This window comes from Cyprinus carpio, chromosome B2 (assembly GCF_018340385.1).
Source record: "Cyprinus carpio isolate SPL01 chromosome B2, ASM1834038v1, whole genome shotgun sequence".
In the NCBI taxonomy this organism is placed as follows: domain Eukaryota; kingdom Metazoa; phylum Chordata; class Actinopteri; order Cypriniformes; family Cyprinidae; genus Cyprinus; species Cyprinus carpio.
Window position 1 is genome coordinate 15784443 of NC_056598.1, and position 19506 is coordinate 15803948.

General features: G+C 39.9%; 1 protein-coding gene across 1 annotated transcript in view; it reads left to right on the forward strand.

Moving 5' to 3' along the window:
• The window catches only part of LOC109101199 (cadherin-7-like), a 57070-nt gene that overhangs the window by 23795 nt on the left and 13769 nt on the right, over nucleotides 1-19506 (forward strand). Inside the window, exons 4-9 of the mRNA XM_042718320.1 lie at nucleotides 1962-2081; nucleotides 3062-3229; nucleotides 3717-3904; nucleotides 6334-6587; nucleotides 7608-7744; nucleotides 16633-16754. Of these exons, the coding sequence (XP_042574254.1) occupies nucleotides 1962-2081; nucleotides 3062-3229; nucleotides 3717-3904; nucleotides 6334-6587; nucleotides 7608-7744; nucleotides 16633-16754 (989 nt within the window). The remainder of the gene's footprint in view (nucleotides 1-1961; nucleotides 2082-3061; nucleotides 3230-3716; nucleotides 3905-6333; nucleotides 6588-7607; nucleotides 7745-16632; nucleotides 16755-19506) is intronic.

A 19506-nucleotide genomic window follows, 5' to 3' on the forward strand; every position in this document is an offset into this window, starting at 1 on the left:
TCAACCACGTGGAGCGTAGTAGCTGACAATCACGCAAGCATTGACATGCTTTTTTAGAAGAGCAATTAACATGCCGGCTGCCACTGTCTGTCCGACGGCGTGAACAAAGCCATTAGCCTCTGTGAATGCAAGCGACCCTTGTCCTCAATGACTACTTTATAGATCCATTTAAATTCATTAGCAGTCAACCGGTGATGAATGGATTTGATTAATGAGAAAATGATTAATTTAATTTGGTAATTAAGAAACAGGAGATTGTTTGCAAGTGTGAGGACCACAACCTAACCCAGACACCTCTCCCTCAAGCCAGACTTCAGCATGAGGCTGAATGGAAATTCACAACATATGCCTTATACTCCCATCCAATAATTTTCACACATTGCGGTTTCACTGTGATGTGTATTTAAGGGCTGACCATATGCCGGTGTCCTTAACTGGCTATAAATGTACCTGCCTGTTGAATCTAAAGAGTCTGAAATGATTCTGCAGAGGTTTAAGGTTACCTATAAGAGATGTAATCACATTGCACCATCAGATAAAGAGTAACACTCATTTGGCCTCGTTCCCTGCGGTGAGGTGTTGCCATGGTGCTGTGTTTTGTACACTCATCTGTGCCTCCAGATGCTTAGGTTACCAATATGACAACATCTGGGCCTGTCCCTAAATGTCTCCTTTACTTTTTTACAAGCAAATGCATTTAAGGATAATCTCCGTTTCTGAGGAACACCGCAGTCTGGAGCGGTCTGTAAATTGCACTCAAATGAAGGCCTGGCACTTTCCATTAGTCATTTTACAGTTTAAATCAAATCTGGGGGAAATATCAGTAAGCCAGTAAAGCAGAGCTAAACTTCCCTTTGTGCTCCAGTTCTACAGATTAAATGATAAAGTATAGAATCTACACTACCTTTTAAGTTTTTGATTTGTTGACTTATATTTAGCTATGATGCCTTAAAACAGACATTTACAAGACTTTAACTTTTTTTTTTACCAAAAAATAAATAAATACAAAATTCTGTTCTTTTTATTCATCAAATAATCTTTAATGTATCACTTTTTTCATAAAAATATCAAGCACCACAACTGATTTCAACTGTGATAATAATAAGAAATTTTCTTGAACACTAAATTAGCATATTAGAATGATATGATTCTGAAGGACACTGAAGTCTGAGTAATGGCTAATGAACATTCAGCTTTGGCTTTTTTGTTTGGCTTACGATTAGATTTGTTTTGTCCTTCTGGTGCAAAGATGCATGGCTTAACGAGAACTGAGGCAACACCAGCTCTGTACTCTGTAATCAAGACAGGAACAAGAATACAAAATACTGCAGCATCTAACACAAGATATGTTTCTATCTGAGTAATATTGTTAATTTTTGCAAAAAAAATTTGAAAAACAAGCGTTTCCATCCCATGTGTTCAACAGAACATAATCATACTTTCTGGGAAAATTGACGCACAATGGAAATGAAAGTTGTTGTCACTAGGGAAGCCACTGTGGCTCTTTGATTAAATGTAATTACTTACAAAACACTCTAATGAACTTCATGTATGCTAGCGATTAGCAGCAGATGCCTCGTTTCTGTGACTGACAGCGTGTCAGATTGTTCAGGGAGGCAAGAGAAGCCTCTTTTAATGCATATCACACAAATAAATTACATTTTATATACTATATTAAAAATGGAAACATTTATCTAAAGTTGTAATATATTTCCATATTATTGTTTTTACCATATTTCTGATCATATAAATAAAGCCTTAGAGAGACTTCTTAAAATCTGCTGGAACAGAACAATAGACATCTACTTATGTGCATCCTAATGTTTCTTTATTGGTTTACTTGAGCCTGTTCATGTTTTCGTGATAGGCTACATCAGATATCAGTTCTGTAATCAAGTGAGGCTCGATGCCAATGCATGTCTGGTACCATTTGACCAAATTGCGTGGATAATTTGTTCCAGGCACATCTGTAGTTGAGGTTAAGGCGACTGACGCAGATGACCCCACATATGGAAACAGTGCCAGAGTCGTGTACAGCATCCTTGAAGGACAACCCTACTTCTCAGTTGAACCAAAGACAGGTACGCACAAATTACAAATGTTTATTCCATTACAGCAAAATATTTAAGCAGTAAAATCTTATCCAGCAGCAAGATTTTGAGTCATTCTTACCAATTAAGCTCTTTAGGTAAACAGTGTACAATATCTAATTCAGATTCATTTCTAAAAAAAGAAAAGCACCACACGCTTTCTGTTGTCACTTGAGCGACAAGTCTTTTCAAAGTGGTAACCACAAATTCCTGTAATGGAAACATGCAAACGTCAAGAGACCGCTATTTTGATTGACTCACTTAAAGACAGAAAAAGTTGATGGGACTTGTGATGAAGTTACTGGCGCACATTACCACCTGATTACAGGGAATGAAATCCTTAATGTAATCAGCACTCTAGCTGTAACTGAGGTCATTTCCACATATGGACTCAATCAACGGTAAATTACAAACCTTGATTAAACTTTTTCTCCTTTTTCTTTTAAAGTGTGCGGCTAATTTTAGAGACGCCACCACAACATGTGGAGGAAAATGAAGCCAGCTATAGCAAATAGCAGTGCTTATTGATTAAGATTTATCGTAGCTTCCTGTGCGCAAAAGGAAGTATGTACTATTTAATCACTCTTGGATGTGCCAAGCAATGATAATTCCAAAACTAACAATGATTTGGAGAGGAAATTGATTTACAGTCCTGTACTGGCTTCAGTGAATTTGACTCATCGATGAGAGATCCATTATGGTATGGCCTAACAAATCTGGAAAAGGTCTTTGCTATTTAGATTACTAAATGGTAATCCTATTTTAATTGATGCACACTCCATCTCCATATTATACAGAGGGGTAGTGATCCATATTGTAATCTAGATGCTTTTTCACAGCTTTTACAGGGCAGGAGGATGTTATCATTACACAGTACATCTCATGCATCAACAACCCCTCATGTTTCTTACATATTAATCAACACTATACAACAGGATGTTTAGGAAAACAATGCAACTTTTTCTGTGCAGGCATTGTGAGGACAGCTCTGCCCAACATGGATCGAGAAGCACGAGACCAATATCTGCTGGTAATCCAGGCCAAAGACATGGTTGGTCAGATGGGAGGACTCTCGGGCACAACGTCGGTGACGGTCACGCTGACGGATGTTAACGACAACCCGCCCCGTTTTTCACGGAGTATGATTCTTCCACTGGCTATAAAACAAACGTGGACAATCCATCATTAATGCATGCTGCCTTCCCATTTAATTTGCATGCGAGCAATCTGATATTTTTAATGGCTCAGGCTGATCTTGTATTATAGAGATCAAATGCTCACTGTAGTTGCTGTGTAATTATCAGTTAGATGATCTTTTGAATAGAATGGAACAATCTTATTTTATAATAGAGGATTTTTTAGATCATTGTCATAGTTATTTCTGTCCCTATTTTTAGCTGCACGATACCATCACCGGCATCAGTATGTGTTCGGGAGTGTGTAGAGCTTAGTCTATCCTTGTGCTTGCTATATCTAGAGAGTGTCTTACCTGCAACGGAGCAGAGAGATACATTATTAGTTCAGACCTAGCCCTAACAGCTGGGTGATAAGGAAGGAAAAAAGAGAAATAGCATCATCAATAACCTCTGCGTGTGGGTGTGTGTGTTTGCTGGGCCTCTTTTGCAGAATCCTATCAGTTTGCTGTGCCTGAATCCCTGCCTGTGGCATCGGTGGTGGCCAAGATAAAAGCCTTGGATTCTGACATCGGACCAAATGCTGAGATGGACTACAGAATTATAGAGGGTGACGGCCTTGGGGTGTTCAGGGTCGCGTCAGACAAAGATACCCAGGAAGGAGTCATAACTCTACAGAAGGTATAGGCCAGAGACAGTCCAAACCTTATGCGTATGTACTTTCGGCTCCATTGCTATGACAGGAAATAAGTGAAGGTGATAAATTTTTTATGCTTGTAAAGGGGGTACCCTTGTAAAGAAAATGTGCTAGATGTAAAAAGCATGTATCTTTAGATGTTATCACAGGTTAATCTCAGGCTATGCGTATAGAAGACACTAACAACCACTGGATCATTTCTAATATAAGACCCCTTTGAGTTTCTGTCAAAGTCATTTACTCTCTGCAAGTCTGGTGAAAGAATGCTGAAGAACTCAACAGTAACATGCATTAATGGCTAGCATCCTGTTGCTTTCACACACATGGTAATGAAGTGCTGTTAGCGGTTGGTCATAACCCAAGACCTCCAGCCCACCTACACTTGACTCCTGACATTTTGCTTAAAGGCTAAACTGTCCAGTATGAATAACACTTATCTTACAATTCATTATGTATTTTTTTTCTTTCTTTCTTTATTTATTTTTGGATAACAGATGTTGCATAGCACTTTTTTTTTCTTCAAAAATAAACATCACGGCTGTTTGTCAGATTTCCTGACAGACAGACCCCGGGCAGCCAGGATCCATGACCAGACCTCCCAAATTGTCACCCTGACTACCAGTGTCCCCCAGGGCTGTGTCCTCAGCCCTTTATTGTTCTCGCTGTTGACTCTCAGCCTGGTTGCCAGGCACCCCGGCAACCATATCATCAACTTTAGAGATGACATCGCAGTGCTAGGGCTCATCAATAACAATGATGAGATAGCATGCAGAGAGGAGATGAGAGACCTAGAAAAATGTTGAGGAGTCAACAACCATCTCTTAATGTCAACAAGACAAAAGAGATAATTGTTGACTTCAGGAAATCAACAGTGTTTGGAAACTGCTCTTCCTCTCACTGGAAGCCCCTACAGTGCAGACTGCTCAGCTTGTTATTTCCCCCGAAGCAGTGTCTAAAGAAAGTCAGTAACAAAATGAAGGACAACACTTTGGCCTTCATCTTTTGCTTCCTTTCTTCCTTCTGGGAGAAGCCTCAGGAGCATATATACTCCTGAACTACTGGACATGAGAACAGTTTCTTCCCACTGGCGATCATGCTCCTCAACTGCTTTGACCCATCTTACTCCCACCCCATGCTTATGTATCATATGTTATTGATATAAAAATTCATATAGAGGAATTTCTTGCAGACGTATTGTACATTTTGGGGGCTTTTATATTAATTTAGCTGTTTTAACTAAAATCCACATAGATTTTGCATAGTGTTTTATTTGTACTATTGTAGTGCAATGTGTTTTGAATCTAGCATATATGTATGTATGTTTTTTATATGCGTCAGTGATGTGACTATTTTTTTTTTTTTGTTCCCAAATCTATTTTAGATGATTCACACTTATCTTTATTATAATTATGTTTGCAAATTCTGAATAAGAATGCATTTCTTTTTTTTTGTGGGGGGGGGGGGGGGGGGGGCATTGGAGTTTGGCAAATTCATTCATTATTGTTTCTTTAAATATATGCATTAGTATGCATCAGTTCTGTTTCAAAATATAACTCTAAAATCTCAAGAAAACATAATGATTTAAAAACGTAAATATTTTTTATAACTTGAAAAACATTATTTTTAGTCTGAATACAACTGCGTTTCGGAAATTTCTGAACCAGGTTTGTGTACTCAAGTGTATTCAAGCTATATGGAAAGTATTTTATTACTTTTACTTAGTTACACCACTTGACATTTACACAGAGAAATTAGATTGAAACATTTGTAGAAAACTTTTTAAAGAAAGTATGCAATGAGCATGCATACAAAGATAATCTTTTTGAAAACTTATATTTTGAACTCTGTATATTGTATATACAGTACAGTATTTTATATTTGCCCTGTGGTTTCCAGGGAAACTATGTAGTATAGAATTGACAATAAACTGACTCTGACTTCTCATTTTAAAACTACAGCTAAACGTTCAAAAGTGCTGGATTTGACTTTGTTGCACCCTCAGGGAAGTTATGTTCTGTCAGTGATATGAAGGAGGCTCGGAAGGTAGTTTTCAATGTGCTGCATATTACAGCAGACAGGAGTGATAAATGACTATATGAGAAAGTATTCCACAAGACATTTTCGGCATCATGTATCTCTGTCTTAAAATCAATGTACTGCTTTGACACTGTTCTTTTCTGTCCTGTCAATCGATAACAATACTTAAATGAAATATGAGAGCTAAAAGGAGTGGATCAAGGGTTCTTGGATGCATTATATACATACACACATCACAGCTAGATTTGAAATGTGAACTCTGTTTATGACTTGCCTGGATGCTTACCACATATTCTCTGTCCTTGTTTATAAATCAGAACTATTTCTAAACGTTTTCCTCTGCTCTCCCTCCCTTCTTTTGTGTTCTTTACCTCAGAATCTTGACTTTGAAACAAAGTCAAGCTACACTCTGAAAATTGAGGTATCCAACAGGAACATAGACCCACGGTTCTTGTCTCAAGGACCGTTCAGTGATACAGCGATGGTGAGGCTGACTGTGGAGAATGTAGATGAGCCTCCTATCTTCTCCACTCCGCTCAGCAAAATGGGCGTCTCTGAAGCTGCTAAAGTGGGAACCATCATAGGAACCGTCTCTGCTCTGGACCCAGACTCCACCAATAGCCCCATTAGGTAGGACATGGCCTCTTGGAATGACTTTACACCGCAATGATACTGGTTTTATGAAGGCAAGATTAAATCTTGAGAAAGACTACAGCATTTTTAATTAAAGCTTTAAAACCTTAATAAAAAATAATACCCGACTTCGGTATCAAGATAATATCTAGTCAGACTTCAACGAAATTGCATTCTCCCCTTGCAATCTAATATGTCTATGGATAGAAATCTGATCACAGTTATCTGTGCAAAATGGCTCGCAAAAACTCACATATACTACTGTGTAAATGTTTGGGCGTTGGTAAGATTTTATGTTTTTGACTGTTATGCTCTCCAACACTGCACAAATTATTTGATCAAAAAGACAATAAACTGGGAATATTGTGAAATATTGTTACAGTTTCAAATAACTGTTTTTTTTTGTTTTATTATTACTTTAAAAATTTAATCTAATTTTCTGAATTTTCAGGAGCCATTACTTCAGTCTTCAGTGTCACATGATCCTTCAGAAATGATTCTAATATGCTGATTTGCTGCTCAAGAAAAAAAAATTCTTATAATCAATGTTGAAAAAAAAAAAAACCTTACTGATCACAAACTTTTGAATAGTAGTGAACAAAACATTATTTGCATAGATGCATAAAGAAAATGCGTCACAGTGTGTCTTGAGTATACTTGAGTATTACATTATTACTTATTTAATAGGGTCAAGTGCTATCTGATTTCAAGCCAATCACATAAACGCATGTTAATGTAAAACAGGCCTAAGATAATACATATGCAAGTCATTAGTGCTATTATTATTGCATTAAATTATTTTATTTGTTTACGTGGGAGTGGATGCAAATGTTGACTGTAAATGAGTTGTGGGACTCAGGTGTTTTGTGCTGAAAGACAAATGCTCATAATTAAGTTGTTCTGTGCCTAAGAGCCACTGAAAATAATGATCGCTGTTGGGGCTGTGACTTCAGGTCATATCTATAGAATTCATTTAAAAGTCAAAGCTTGAAATTCATTTAAACTTTGTTTCCCCAGGTATTCAATAGACAGAAACACAGATTTGGAGCGATTTTTCAACATCGAGGCAACAACAGGAGTCATCAGCACTGCTAAGCCTTTAGACAGAGAAGCCAATGCTGTACACAACATCACCATCCTGGCTATTAAAAGCTGTGAGTGACCTCAAATTATTCCTGAACTTCTTTATATGGTTGCTGTTATGATTTGAAGGTCTTCTGAAAATTTGTAAAGGTTACGCTGACAATAATTATGTTTCTTGGCGGAAACAAAAAATTAAACACAAAATACGATATGTGAAAGAGGCCTGATTTTTTTTTACAGTAGATGTGCTGTGGTGTTCCTTTTTATTGTCCATCAAGGTCTGTCAGTTACAGAAACTGCTACTGCTTGATTTGTCCTTCATAAGTGAGCCATTCAGAGGGAACTTTTATTGAAAGATACCTTTACTTCCGGTTTGTATGGAGAAGTTTTGAGCAGCTGCACATTTCGTTTTTTGCAATCTCAAATTCTATTAGGATGAAATCCTTCATAAAATTTGAGCCTTTAATTTCACAATGAATATCATTATCGCAAGGCTGCTGGGGCTAATAGTTAGCGCTGCTCTGGGTGATCAATATTTCAAACCGTGTACCTCGTGCATTTCGCGTGTGTCTATCTTGCCGCACGGCACATATAGCATAAGCATTCAATCTGCGCAAGTGCAGGCTGTGAACAGATGCTGCATCACTGAGGTGACCGTTGTCCACTGGCATCTCCAGAATCCGTGTAGCTTGATCGAGTTTTGTCCTGATTGTAGCCGATGGGCAGAACTGCAGCTTCCTCTCCTCCCTAACCTTTGATGCTGATTTTCACCGTGACCTTCACTCAGGTGCATCTGTTCTCTCGATCCCCTGTAGTCTTTTCACAGACAGCCATAACCATATTGACTTGAGTGATAGAGGGGAATAATATCCATCATGTGGTTACATTTTTAACCCATATCCATAAATGTGGACACACTTAAACAAAGTTTGTAGGTTTTCCCTCATAGACAATCAGTCATTGTCAGAGGCATTCACAGTCTCTAAAATGGGTTTTGGCAGAGAAGATTGAAATGTCCTCCTCTATTTGTCTGTAAGAATGAGACAGATGCTTGCTAGCTACCAAAAGGTAGCCTCAAAGTCATTTGTCTTTAGGCGAAGTTAGGTAAGGTGTTAATGGCCCTGAAAATCAAAAAGGAGGAAATCTCAATTTCTGAAAATAGATATTTTATGTTATAAGGGCAACCATATTTGAAAGGCACATTCAGGATAACATTGCTATTTGTGCCAAGATCTCTTCAGAAACTGAAGATAAATTACTATAAATGTGCCCACATAATCTATATTAATGTGCAATTTGCTATATTAGTTACTGTAAACAGCCTACTATAATCAGAATTGATTGTATTACAGAAGCACTCTTTATTAATTGTTCCTGGATCTGTCAGGGTTTGGCAAGGGAGGACCCAACTGCAGAATTAACAGGGAGAACAGTTTATTAACCTAGAGATTGATTGTTAATGGATGTGTCAGGGTTTGGGTAGGGAGGATAGGGCTGGGGAATTGACAGGAGAACAGGCTGGTCGGAAGGAGGTAGTTCCAGACTCTGTGGCAAAGGAGACCTGGTAGCAACTCAAGGAACCACAGGTTTGACTCTGTTGATGGGAACTCTTGAAGCACCAGAATGTCTGTCAGGTCAGAAGAACCAGCGACCAGGGAGGACTCAGGAAACAGGGCAGGAACCAACACAACTGACATTCAAAGACAATACAACAGGAGAGACAAGAGCGACAGATCAAAAGTAAACTTGCAAACCAATGCCTAGGGTTAAAATAAAAACTAAACCACAAAGACTGGTAATAGGCGGGAAAGAAAAATTGCTGGAGTTGGATATAGAATATGGAATGTTATGAAGAAAGAGTTCTAACAAGTATAAATGTTGAAATATTATGATGTAAGAGTTGTAAAAAGAATACGGAACCCGCGAAGACAAGAGGGAAATGAGCCCAATATAAAGGGAGCAGAGCACACAAGGAACAGGTGAACCTAATTGGAAAGACAAGGACTAAACAAGGGGGCGTGGTGATTGAAAACGAGGAGGTAGGACAAGAGGAGCACACGGCCAACATAAACAAAGACACAACCATGTGCTCAGGCACAATATAAACAGAGACACATTAAACAAAGACAGGACAGACAAGACTGTCAGGGCAGGATCCTGACAGTACCCCCCCTCCAAAGGACGCCTCCAGGCGTCCATCCTGGGTGGAGTTAAATGGGGCACAGGGTTGGTAGGGGGCCAAAATGGTACCGACTGGGGGGGGTGGGTGGGAAGGGACCCATGGAAGTCCAAGCCTGTCAGGAAACACAGGGGGTGGGATGGGGAGGGCAGAAAATGTTCCAGGGGAATGGCTTAGGACTGACCAGGGTGGTACCTGCTTAGGGAAACCTTGGAGACCGGGACAGACAGCGGGTGGGATAAGGGTGGGGGCATAGTTGGTGGCACCTCTACCAACACATTTCACTGGCGAAGGTCTCCTACTGAACTTAACATTATGGGCAAACTCCAGGATATTCTTGGTAGGCAAGACATGACTAGCAAGGGATTCTGAGGTGGCTTCAATGAGAAGTTCAGGGCTCTCGGGAAGGACCTCCTTGGCCGGAACAGGGACAGTTTTCGAAGGTACTGCATGAGAGATAAGGTTACTTTCTGTGGGCTTTACATGACTGACAAGACTTTCAGGGTTGGCCTCTAAGGATGTGACAAAACTGACAAGAGCTGCTTCTGTAGCAGGAGCAGAGTCTGGAGTGGGCTCTGGGGCTATAACAGGAATGCCCTTAGGGGCCTCTGGACCAAGTTCAAATATTGACTCTGGACAGTCATTGGGACCTGATGAAGTGCCCTCCTGGGCTGCAGGAATAGGCTCAGGAACCAACTCTTGACTGCCCCTGGAGGCTGACAAACTGCCCTCTGGGGCTATGAAAATTGACCCGGAAACTGGCTCTTGACTGCCCTCGGGGGCTGCTAAACTGCTCTCCAGAGCTGGAACTGGCTCAAAGACAGTCTCAGGAACACCCTCTGGGACTTCTGAACTGCCCTCTGGGGCCACAGGAACAGACGCCGGGACAGATTCTTGAATGACTGATGCTGACGCCTGACTGCCCTCTGTGGCTGCAGGAACTGGGTCTTCAGGAATGAACTCCTGGACTGGTACCGAAGCTGACTCTGAAACAGACTTTGGATTGAACTGGGATGAAGCAGACTCTAGACCTAGAGCCAACACTAGACTCTGGTCAGGGGCTCGAGCAGATTCTGGAGGCTCCAGGGCGAAAGCATATTCAGTGCCTGTGGGGGCTGATGGCTTGAGAATGGCCTCCATAGATCTGACTGGGATAGTGGGCTGCTTAGGAGTGGTCTCCATGGTAGTGTCAGGAGTGGACCGCTCAGGCCTGACATGAGTGAAGGTGACAGAGAGAGGGGGCAGCTCAGGACTGACGTCTGTAACCATGGCAGGAAAAACATACTGCTCAGAACCTGCCTCCATGGCCATAACAGGAGCAGCAGGCGACGTGAGATCATCCAGGGCAAGTATATGAGGGGTCTCTGAACAAAGGGTTCTAGCCCTCCTGGCACGGGACCTCCTACCCTTACGCCTCCCAGGGCAGGACGTTGTCGGCATGCTCACTTCTTGAGTTACTTGAACTGACATAAACACAGGATTATCCAAACTGGACATGACTGGCTTTGACTTAACTGGAAAAGACTTGACAGACACCGGAACAGAGGTTGACTGGGAAACTTCTCTCAAAGCTACCTTGACTGCTTCAGAGGGCTTCACTGACTCAGAGGCAGGAGCTGGCACTGAACTGCTCTCAGAGGCTGGAGCCGGCACGGAGGACTCGATGGCAGATACAGCGACTTGGGCCGCGCCCGCTTCCTTCTGTCCCTTCGCTTCTCAGTGGGAGTCAGAAGATGATTGTGGACTTGACTCGAAGAGGGAAGGAGGGCAGGTTGGTGGTCACTGCTGATATCGTCTGGAGGATTAAGGATCTGCCAGTCCTTGCGGTGATGCACATAATTAGAGAAGTCCCAGAAATTCAAAACATGCAGTTGCTCCATCTCCCATCGAGGTAAGGGGTCATCCAGAGTGAGGTTGAAGGCCTCCTTCAGGGCTGCATCATCATATTCAAGGCCCCTAGCCATGGTCCAAAAGAATTGGGCATAGGACCGTGGTTCCTGGTCCTGCTGACGAAGCGATGCCAGTGCCTGTTGGAGCGCCAATCTCCCCTCCCCAGTGGCAGGTGGAACAATCTTAATACTCATTCTGCTGGGTCCTAGAGTGGCTGGTTCGTTCTGTCAGGGTTTGGCAAGGGAGGACCCAACTGCAGAATTAACAGGGAGAACAGTTTATTAACAAGAGAGAGAACACAAACAGATGAGGCAGGAAGACAGTCCACACAATAGGGCAGGGCACACGACAGGAGAACAGGCTGGTCGGAAGGAGGTAGTTCCAGACTCTGTGGCAAAGGAGACCTGGTAGCAACTCAAGGAACCACAGGTTTGACTCTGTTGATGGGAACTCTTGAAGCACCAGAATGTCTGTCAGGTCAGAAGAACCAGCGACCAGGGAGGACTCAGGAAACAGGGCAGGAACCAACACAACTGACATTCAAAGACAATACAACAGGAGAGACAAGAGCGACAGATCAAAAGTAAACTTGCAAACCAATGCCTAGGTGGGAAAAAATAAAAAAAAATAAAAACTAAACCACAAAGACTGGAACTAGACGGGAACAAAACAAAAACAAGAGTGAACTAGACAAGATGCAATATTCTGAAGAAAGAGTTCTAACAAGACTAAATATGCAAACAAGAGACTGTACACAAGGCACACACAAAACGAACCAGCGAAGACAAGAGGGAAATGAGCCCAATATAAAGGGAGCAGAGCACACAAGGAACAGGTGAACCTAATTGGAAAGACAAGGACTAAACAAGGGGGCGTGGTGATTGAAAACGAGGAGGTAAGGACAAGAGGAGCACACGGCCAACATAAACAAAGACACAACCATGTGCTCAGGCACAATATAAACAGAGACACATTAAACAAAGACAGGACAGACAAGACTGTCAGGGCAGGATCCTGACAGGATCTGCACAATATTGGAAAAACTTACATTGCAATGTTTTGTTTTTCTGTAATCCATACTGCATTATGCATTTGTTTTCACAAAATAATTAATTAGGGGGTGCATTTGCACAGAGTGTGTGTATACATATATAGTATACATGGATGGGTGGATGGATGGATGGACGGATGGATGGTTGATATATATATATATATATATATATATATATATATATATATATATATATATATATGTTTGGTTTGTTGGTTCAGACACAAATAAAGAAAGAAAGACAAACAAACAGACAGACATGCATAAATAGTTTAAAAAAATTGTCTGCTTGAGTTATCATAGACCATATTCTCACTGTTTTGACCCATTTGGTATGACTAAAATAATAATTTAAAATAAATAATAATTATTATTAAACACAGTTACTAAACAAAAAGAAATATATTGTAATATTACTATTACTCTCAAATAAAAAATAAAATATATGTTGTGCAGCCTACACATAGCTTATAGCTTACCTATAGCTTAACTGTTTATTGAAGATTGGTCTTTTTTAGCATAGCACTGTATTTTATAAAAGCAACTTGAATTACCTTGACCAGACATTAAATATCAGTACATATTCACTGTTAGTTCACAACATTGATTCCTGACAAATCTGAGTACCTGGAATGAGCCCAGTTATCTCTCTTAAATGATTTATCAAAACTTTTTATCTTTATCTTTTTGTCTTTATTTAGTAATCACAAACGACTGGCAAGGTCTTGGAAAAGTCAAGGAAATTCATTGGTCAAAAAAGTGCGGAGCTATTACATTTGTGACTGCACTTAACATGGCGAGTTATGAGCCAGTGCCCAGGGGCATCAGTTGTGACATTATAGTCACCGCCACGACAATGTGCTTAACAGCCACTGTCCATGCCATCGACGCTGAGGTAACTTATCACCCGTTTTATTGTTTAGAGCATTGTAAAGCAAGTTACGATACTCATCCAGCGATGGCAGTCTGCCTGGGTTTAATTCACGGTAGATCCCTCATCCTCTAAAAAGTCAAATTAATAGATGAATTAGCTCAAAGCCCATGCCGTTTCTCTCTCCCCGCCGGCAACTCAGCAGGCTTCCTGCAGGTGTGTACGGCACGGAGGCAGATGGGCTCTATTTATCTTGGGCGGAAGAAACTGGGAGGCGTGAGTCATATATTTACTAGTGCGGTTTTGTTGGGATATGCGTTTTCTCTAAACCAGTGCACTGTTTGGATTAGACAGTTAAGCTGAATTCTACTAGCCAAGTAAAGAGTCAAGCTAGTGTGGAATGTACAATAAATCACTTGGATTTTGATGGAAATCAACTTCGAATGAGCCAGCATATTTTCAGCCCACTGCGGCTGCATGTTCACACCTGCAGAATAGATTTCTTTTTGCTCTCCATCAACTAATTTGGCTGAAGACCATGACCGTATTTTGTCCTCTTCAATGCCCTCAATATCATCGCTGCTGCCAAAATTATGGAAAGCTCATAATGGCAGGACAGCTTGCAAAAATTCATAAAGATTTTGCAGATTAGTGCACAACTGAAATGCTCTTAATTGGTTTTGTAGTTCATTGTGAGCATGCACTGAATGTACTAGCAAACAGGAGTCATTCTACTCAAAGAATACTAGCAGCTGTGTCTGTTCTGGTTGACTAGAGGCAGTATGCCCTCAACAGGTGTTTGCTGTTGGCTTGTGCTTAAGCGCCAATACCATTTGAAATATCTACATTGCATAGTTACACAACAAAAATAACCTCACGCCCTTGTGCAGTCTGTTAATTTGTTGATTGCCAAGTGCAACATTCCTGGTGGTTGAAAATATCACCTTATTTGCTAAAAGTAGAACGAAAACACAAATCAGATGTGTGTTTGAAATGCTTATGATATACTGTACCAGGGTCCAGGGCCAAATTTATGCATAGGCATTCTAGGCACGTGCCTGTGCTCGCTCATCCAGGGGGGCCCAAACACAATGAAGTTATACTATGGGCTATCTACAGCAGTAACAGAGCCAAAACATCAGTTTTCCACCTTTTTTATGTACAGAAATTACGCTTTCTTTCTCCGGTTCTCTCTCACAAACACACACACAGTACAGACATGCGCTTGCGCACACATGCAGAGACGTGAACAGAAACTTGTCAAAATATAAAATTAGTAATAATAAAATAATAAAAATAGTTTAGCAGCTACATGGCATTTCTCAGTAGTGAGGTTCTTGAAGCAGTTAAACTTAAAGACTTGCTATTAATAGATACTACTGATCACTGCTGAGAGATACACAGACACACGTATTCACACATGCTTATTCTCTCTCTCTCTCTCTCTCTCTCTCTCTCTCTCTCTCTCTCTCTCTCTCTCTCACTCTCTATCTCTAATAACTGCTTTAGCCTGCATATCAATGGCCCAAGCCTGTGTTATTAGCTCTAAAATTACGTTTTGGAATTTGCAACGGAAGGTTTATCTTGAAATAAATCATCTGAATAATATCTTGAGGTGTGGTTGTGACACCAGGCCGTTAAAATTATTAGAGAAATAATGCACTCCTGAAATGTGGTAATTTGGCCACGATGCTGGAGGCTATATTAATGGAATGGTCTTTCTCCATTCTCAAACAAATTAAGACTTTCAATTTTTATTGACTGAATGCAAGTGCTTATTGTGATAGAAAATACTGTAACGGTTTCCACTGATTACGAAATATCTTTGTTTGCTGGGGTGGTAATATTAAATAGGCCTATTAATAAGGAAGGGGGGCCCAAAAAAGTTGTTTTGCCTATGTCATGATAAGCGGTAAATCCGGCCCTGCCCGGGTCATACCAGAAAGGCCCTTACGTCTGCTGTTTTGGATCAGATTGCTGATAAATGGGATGATACTACGATCGGCCTGTTTATTTTGACAGCTCAAATTTGATTCAAAGTCACATAAAACTCTATTGCGTGTATTGCAGCAGTAATTTTCCTTGAGTCTTTTTATGGTCCTCGGCACTCATGGGAACAGTGAGCAAAACAAAAAACCCCAGCAGCTAATTCCTACTTCAGTTTCTTGTATTGCATCAATCGTCATGACTTTCATTTCTAAGATTTACTCCTCACTGCGGCTCTGTCCTTTTATGCATACAAAGGGTCAAATTGTTAATGTAACTCCAGCTTCTGAACAACTGTCAGATATAAATGATTTCTGCTTTTTACCCTGAATAAAAAGAGCAGAGTGAACAAAGTTTAGGCAGCGGCAGAAGGAGAAGCACATTTGCAATCACTTGTAAGAACATCAATGGGAATATTTAAGTTGAGCTCTAAAGTTCAGGAGGAGCATGTTCATCTAATCCTGTCAGTTTCAATGCAAGTGTAGCTAAATGGCTACTTAGCTCACGTTTGTGACATCTGCCCCCCCACCCCCCCCCAAAAAACAAAAAACAATACTCCATCTGTACCATTATTATAAATAGATACACAATGAATGTACTTCATTGTAATGCTTATGTTATTTTTTTTCATTATTTTATACTATCAGTTTTAACTTTATTTTTTTTTTATTATTTTAACAATATTTTTAACTGATTTAGATCAAATTTTTGTTTTGTTTTGTTTTGATTTGTGATGTAAAATCTTTTCATAATACAAATCATTTAAATTCAGAATTACAGAAAATTATGATTTAATGCCCCCAGTGAGCAAACCAACAGTGGCCGGGACGATGGCAAGGCACATATTTAAATAAATGCAACCTATTAAATAATGTAACACATTTAAATAAATAAAACATATTGAAATAAATGTGTTGGTGCCCTCATGTTTTTTCATCTATCAGCCTGTTCATGCATGCATATTTTTTCTCTGTGATTTCAGTGGATCCATCGCAGGTTGGAAAAGGAGTGGCTCTAATCACAGTACTGGACATTAATGACAACGCGCCAGTCTTTGCCATAGAGTATGAGACCTTCCTGTGTGAAAGGGTTGGACCAGGACAGGTATTGTGGCTCTAGATTCTTCATCAGAAAGGCTTTCATATCAAATGTGATTTCAAACCTGTATAGTTCAATAAACAGAAATAATTATCCTTGTCACAACATTTCTGATACTGGATAAATTTAATTGTGCAGTATTACTGTTGGAAGCACCTAATAAATGAGAATAGATCTCATTTTCAGATTATGTACTGCAGTGTGCAGCTTGTTGATTTGAACCAAGGTTATAATACTGCGTCTTTTATTTTATTTATTTATTTTTCATTAGTTTATATGTATATCATTCGCTGTCCTTCATCAGAAGCTCAACTAGAAAGATTCTGAACCTGGATCCATAGCCAGTAAAGAGCAGCGAGAGCCACAGATGGACAAAATGATAACAACAGGATTCTGGTGGCTTTCTGCTGCAGATCACTCTAATCAGGGGATCAAAACATTGTGCGCTCATGCAGAAAAAGCTTTACGCCGATGCAAATGAGACAGAGGTGACTGTGGCATGAAATTGGTTTGTTGGGGACCGTGGCATTGTGTCAAATAGCCAAATGTGAAGTCCTTCAGCAGGCAATTGCAGAACACACACACAAGCAAACCAATGGGTTCCTCATTTTCTAGTCAGCAACATGCCCTGATTCAAACACATTCTCTTTCGCATTCATATTCCAATGTTTGTCAGAACGTCATTACTAAGATGAATGTGGTATAAAGGGCATTACGAATGCCACATACTAAACACTTGCTTTGAGTGCGTGGAGGAAACATTCTGGACCTTTCTTCAGTCCTAATGGGAATGATAAAAGCCACTGACAAATTCTGTGACGTGATGCACCATTGATCTTGAAAGTGTTGTGTAATGTCAGAGGACCAAAACCAGTGGTGAAAACATGACTGATTCTACTCAGCTAGAGGTGCCTTTCCTTTTGAGAGCATCTGCTGCATTACCACTGTAATTCTATAAAAGCTACATGGAAAGGAGTGCATTTTTATGTTCTAATACTCTTATTTTTTTATTCTGATTTTATTGTTTTGTAATTGCAACTTATATCTCACATATATCTTAAATCTGACTTTATACTCTATCTCATAGCTGCACATTTATTTCTCTTAATTTGTAACTTCACATCTCCCAGTATTTAGCATATTTCAGATGTTATCATTACTGCGACTCCGTATCTCCCAGTTGTGACTATTTGACATAATTCTGACTTTATCTCACAGCTGTGGCTTAATATCTCACAGTTGTGACTATTTCTCATAATTATGACTTTTTTTCACAACTGTGACATCATATCTAGGAGTTGTGACTATTTCTCGTACAGTAATTCCAATTTTATCTCAAAGTTGCGACTAATATCTCATAGTTGTGACTATTTCTCATAATTCTGACTTTATCTCACAATTGCGACTTCATATCTCATTATAGTTGTGAATATTTCTCATAATTCCAACTTTCTCACAATTGCAACTTAATATTTCACAGTTGTGACTATTTCTTGTACAATAATTCTGACTTTATCTCACAATTGCAACTAAAAATACAGATATCTGGCATGAAACTCTAGATGGCGCAGTCTGATAGGTCTAACACAATCTGACCTAATGACATCATTATCACATTGCACAGCTGATTGGTTTTCTCCTGTATCAGTAGCCAATGGGCTCACTGCTCAATATTCAGATACTTGGCTTTATTTGCTGTAGCAATCGGCAGTGCACTTCAGAAAGATCTATACTTCAGAAAGATCTATACAGGTGGAGCTGGGAATGGTGGAGGCACCATCCCCAGCTCCACCTGTATAGATCTGCTACAAGGTGATTCATGTATGCTATGGGGTTCTTCATTTGTGTTATGTGCAGCAGCAGTATTTCCTACATGCTCACAGCAGCATGTTGTGGATGTATTGGCAGTAGCAAGTCTCGGACCAAATACATTAACATTGTCATGTACATTACCATGTCAATCCCCCCCGAGAGTTATCATGACAGAACTATTTTTCATAATTCTGACTTTATCTCACAATTACGATTTCATATCTCACAGTTGTGACCATTTCCTACACAATTCAGACTTTATCTCACAGTTGCAACTTAATATCTCAGTTTTGACAGTATCTCATAATTCTGACCTTTTCTCACAATTGTGACTTCATATCTCACATTTGTGAATATTTCTCACAATTCCAACTTTCTCACAATTGCAACTTAATATCTAACAGTTGTGATTATTTCTTGTATTTGTGACTATATTTCACCATGTGAGTTTCTTTTAAACGGTATCATCAGAAACAGAATAAGAAACAAGCTTCCATAGAAACCCTACTTCGTAATTGTAATTATTTCATTAGATCTTTGACAGACAGTGTTTGTTTAGAGGACAGTAAATAGTCAAGCATTTGCAGAGGTGTTTGAAATTCCTACTCACTCAATTACAGTGTTGTTTTCATTAGTTTGTCCGAAATTGACTTGATCTGATCGTTTCTTTTGGGAGCAGTGAAAGAATACTGAAGGATGTTTTTCTTTTTCTTAAGAAAAATAATCCCTCCCACAAGAGCTCTCAAAACAAAGAGAGAACAGAACAAGGCTACAGGGTTTACTGAGCATGAGATACAATCCCCTGTAGTGGCATGATTGTCTGGGCCATAACAATTAGTCCTGGCCTGCCTATGTCCCAGAGTCACAGGGAACTGTGTTTGTTTTGCCTAAGTGAAAAGGTGCTGGTGGGTTCTTTTCACAAATGCTATCTCAGCCTTGAAACACA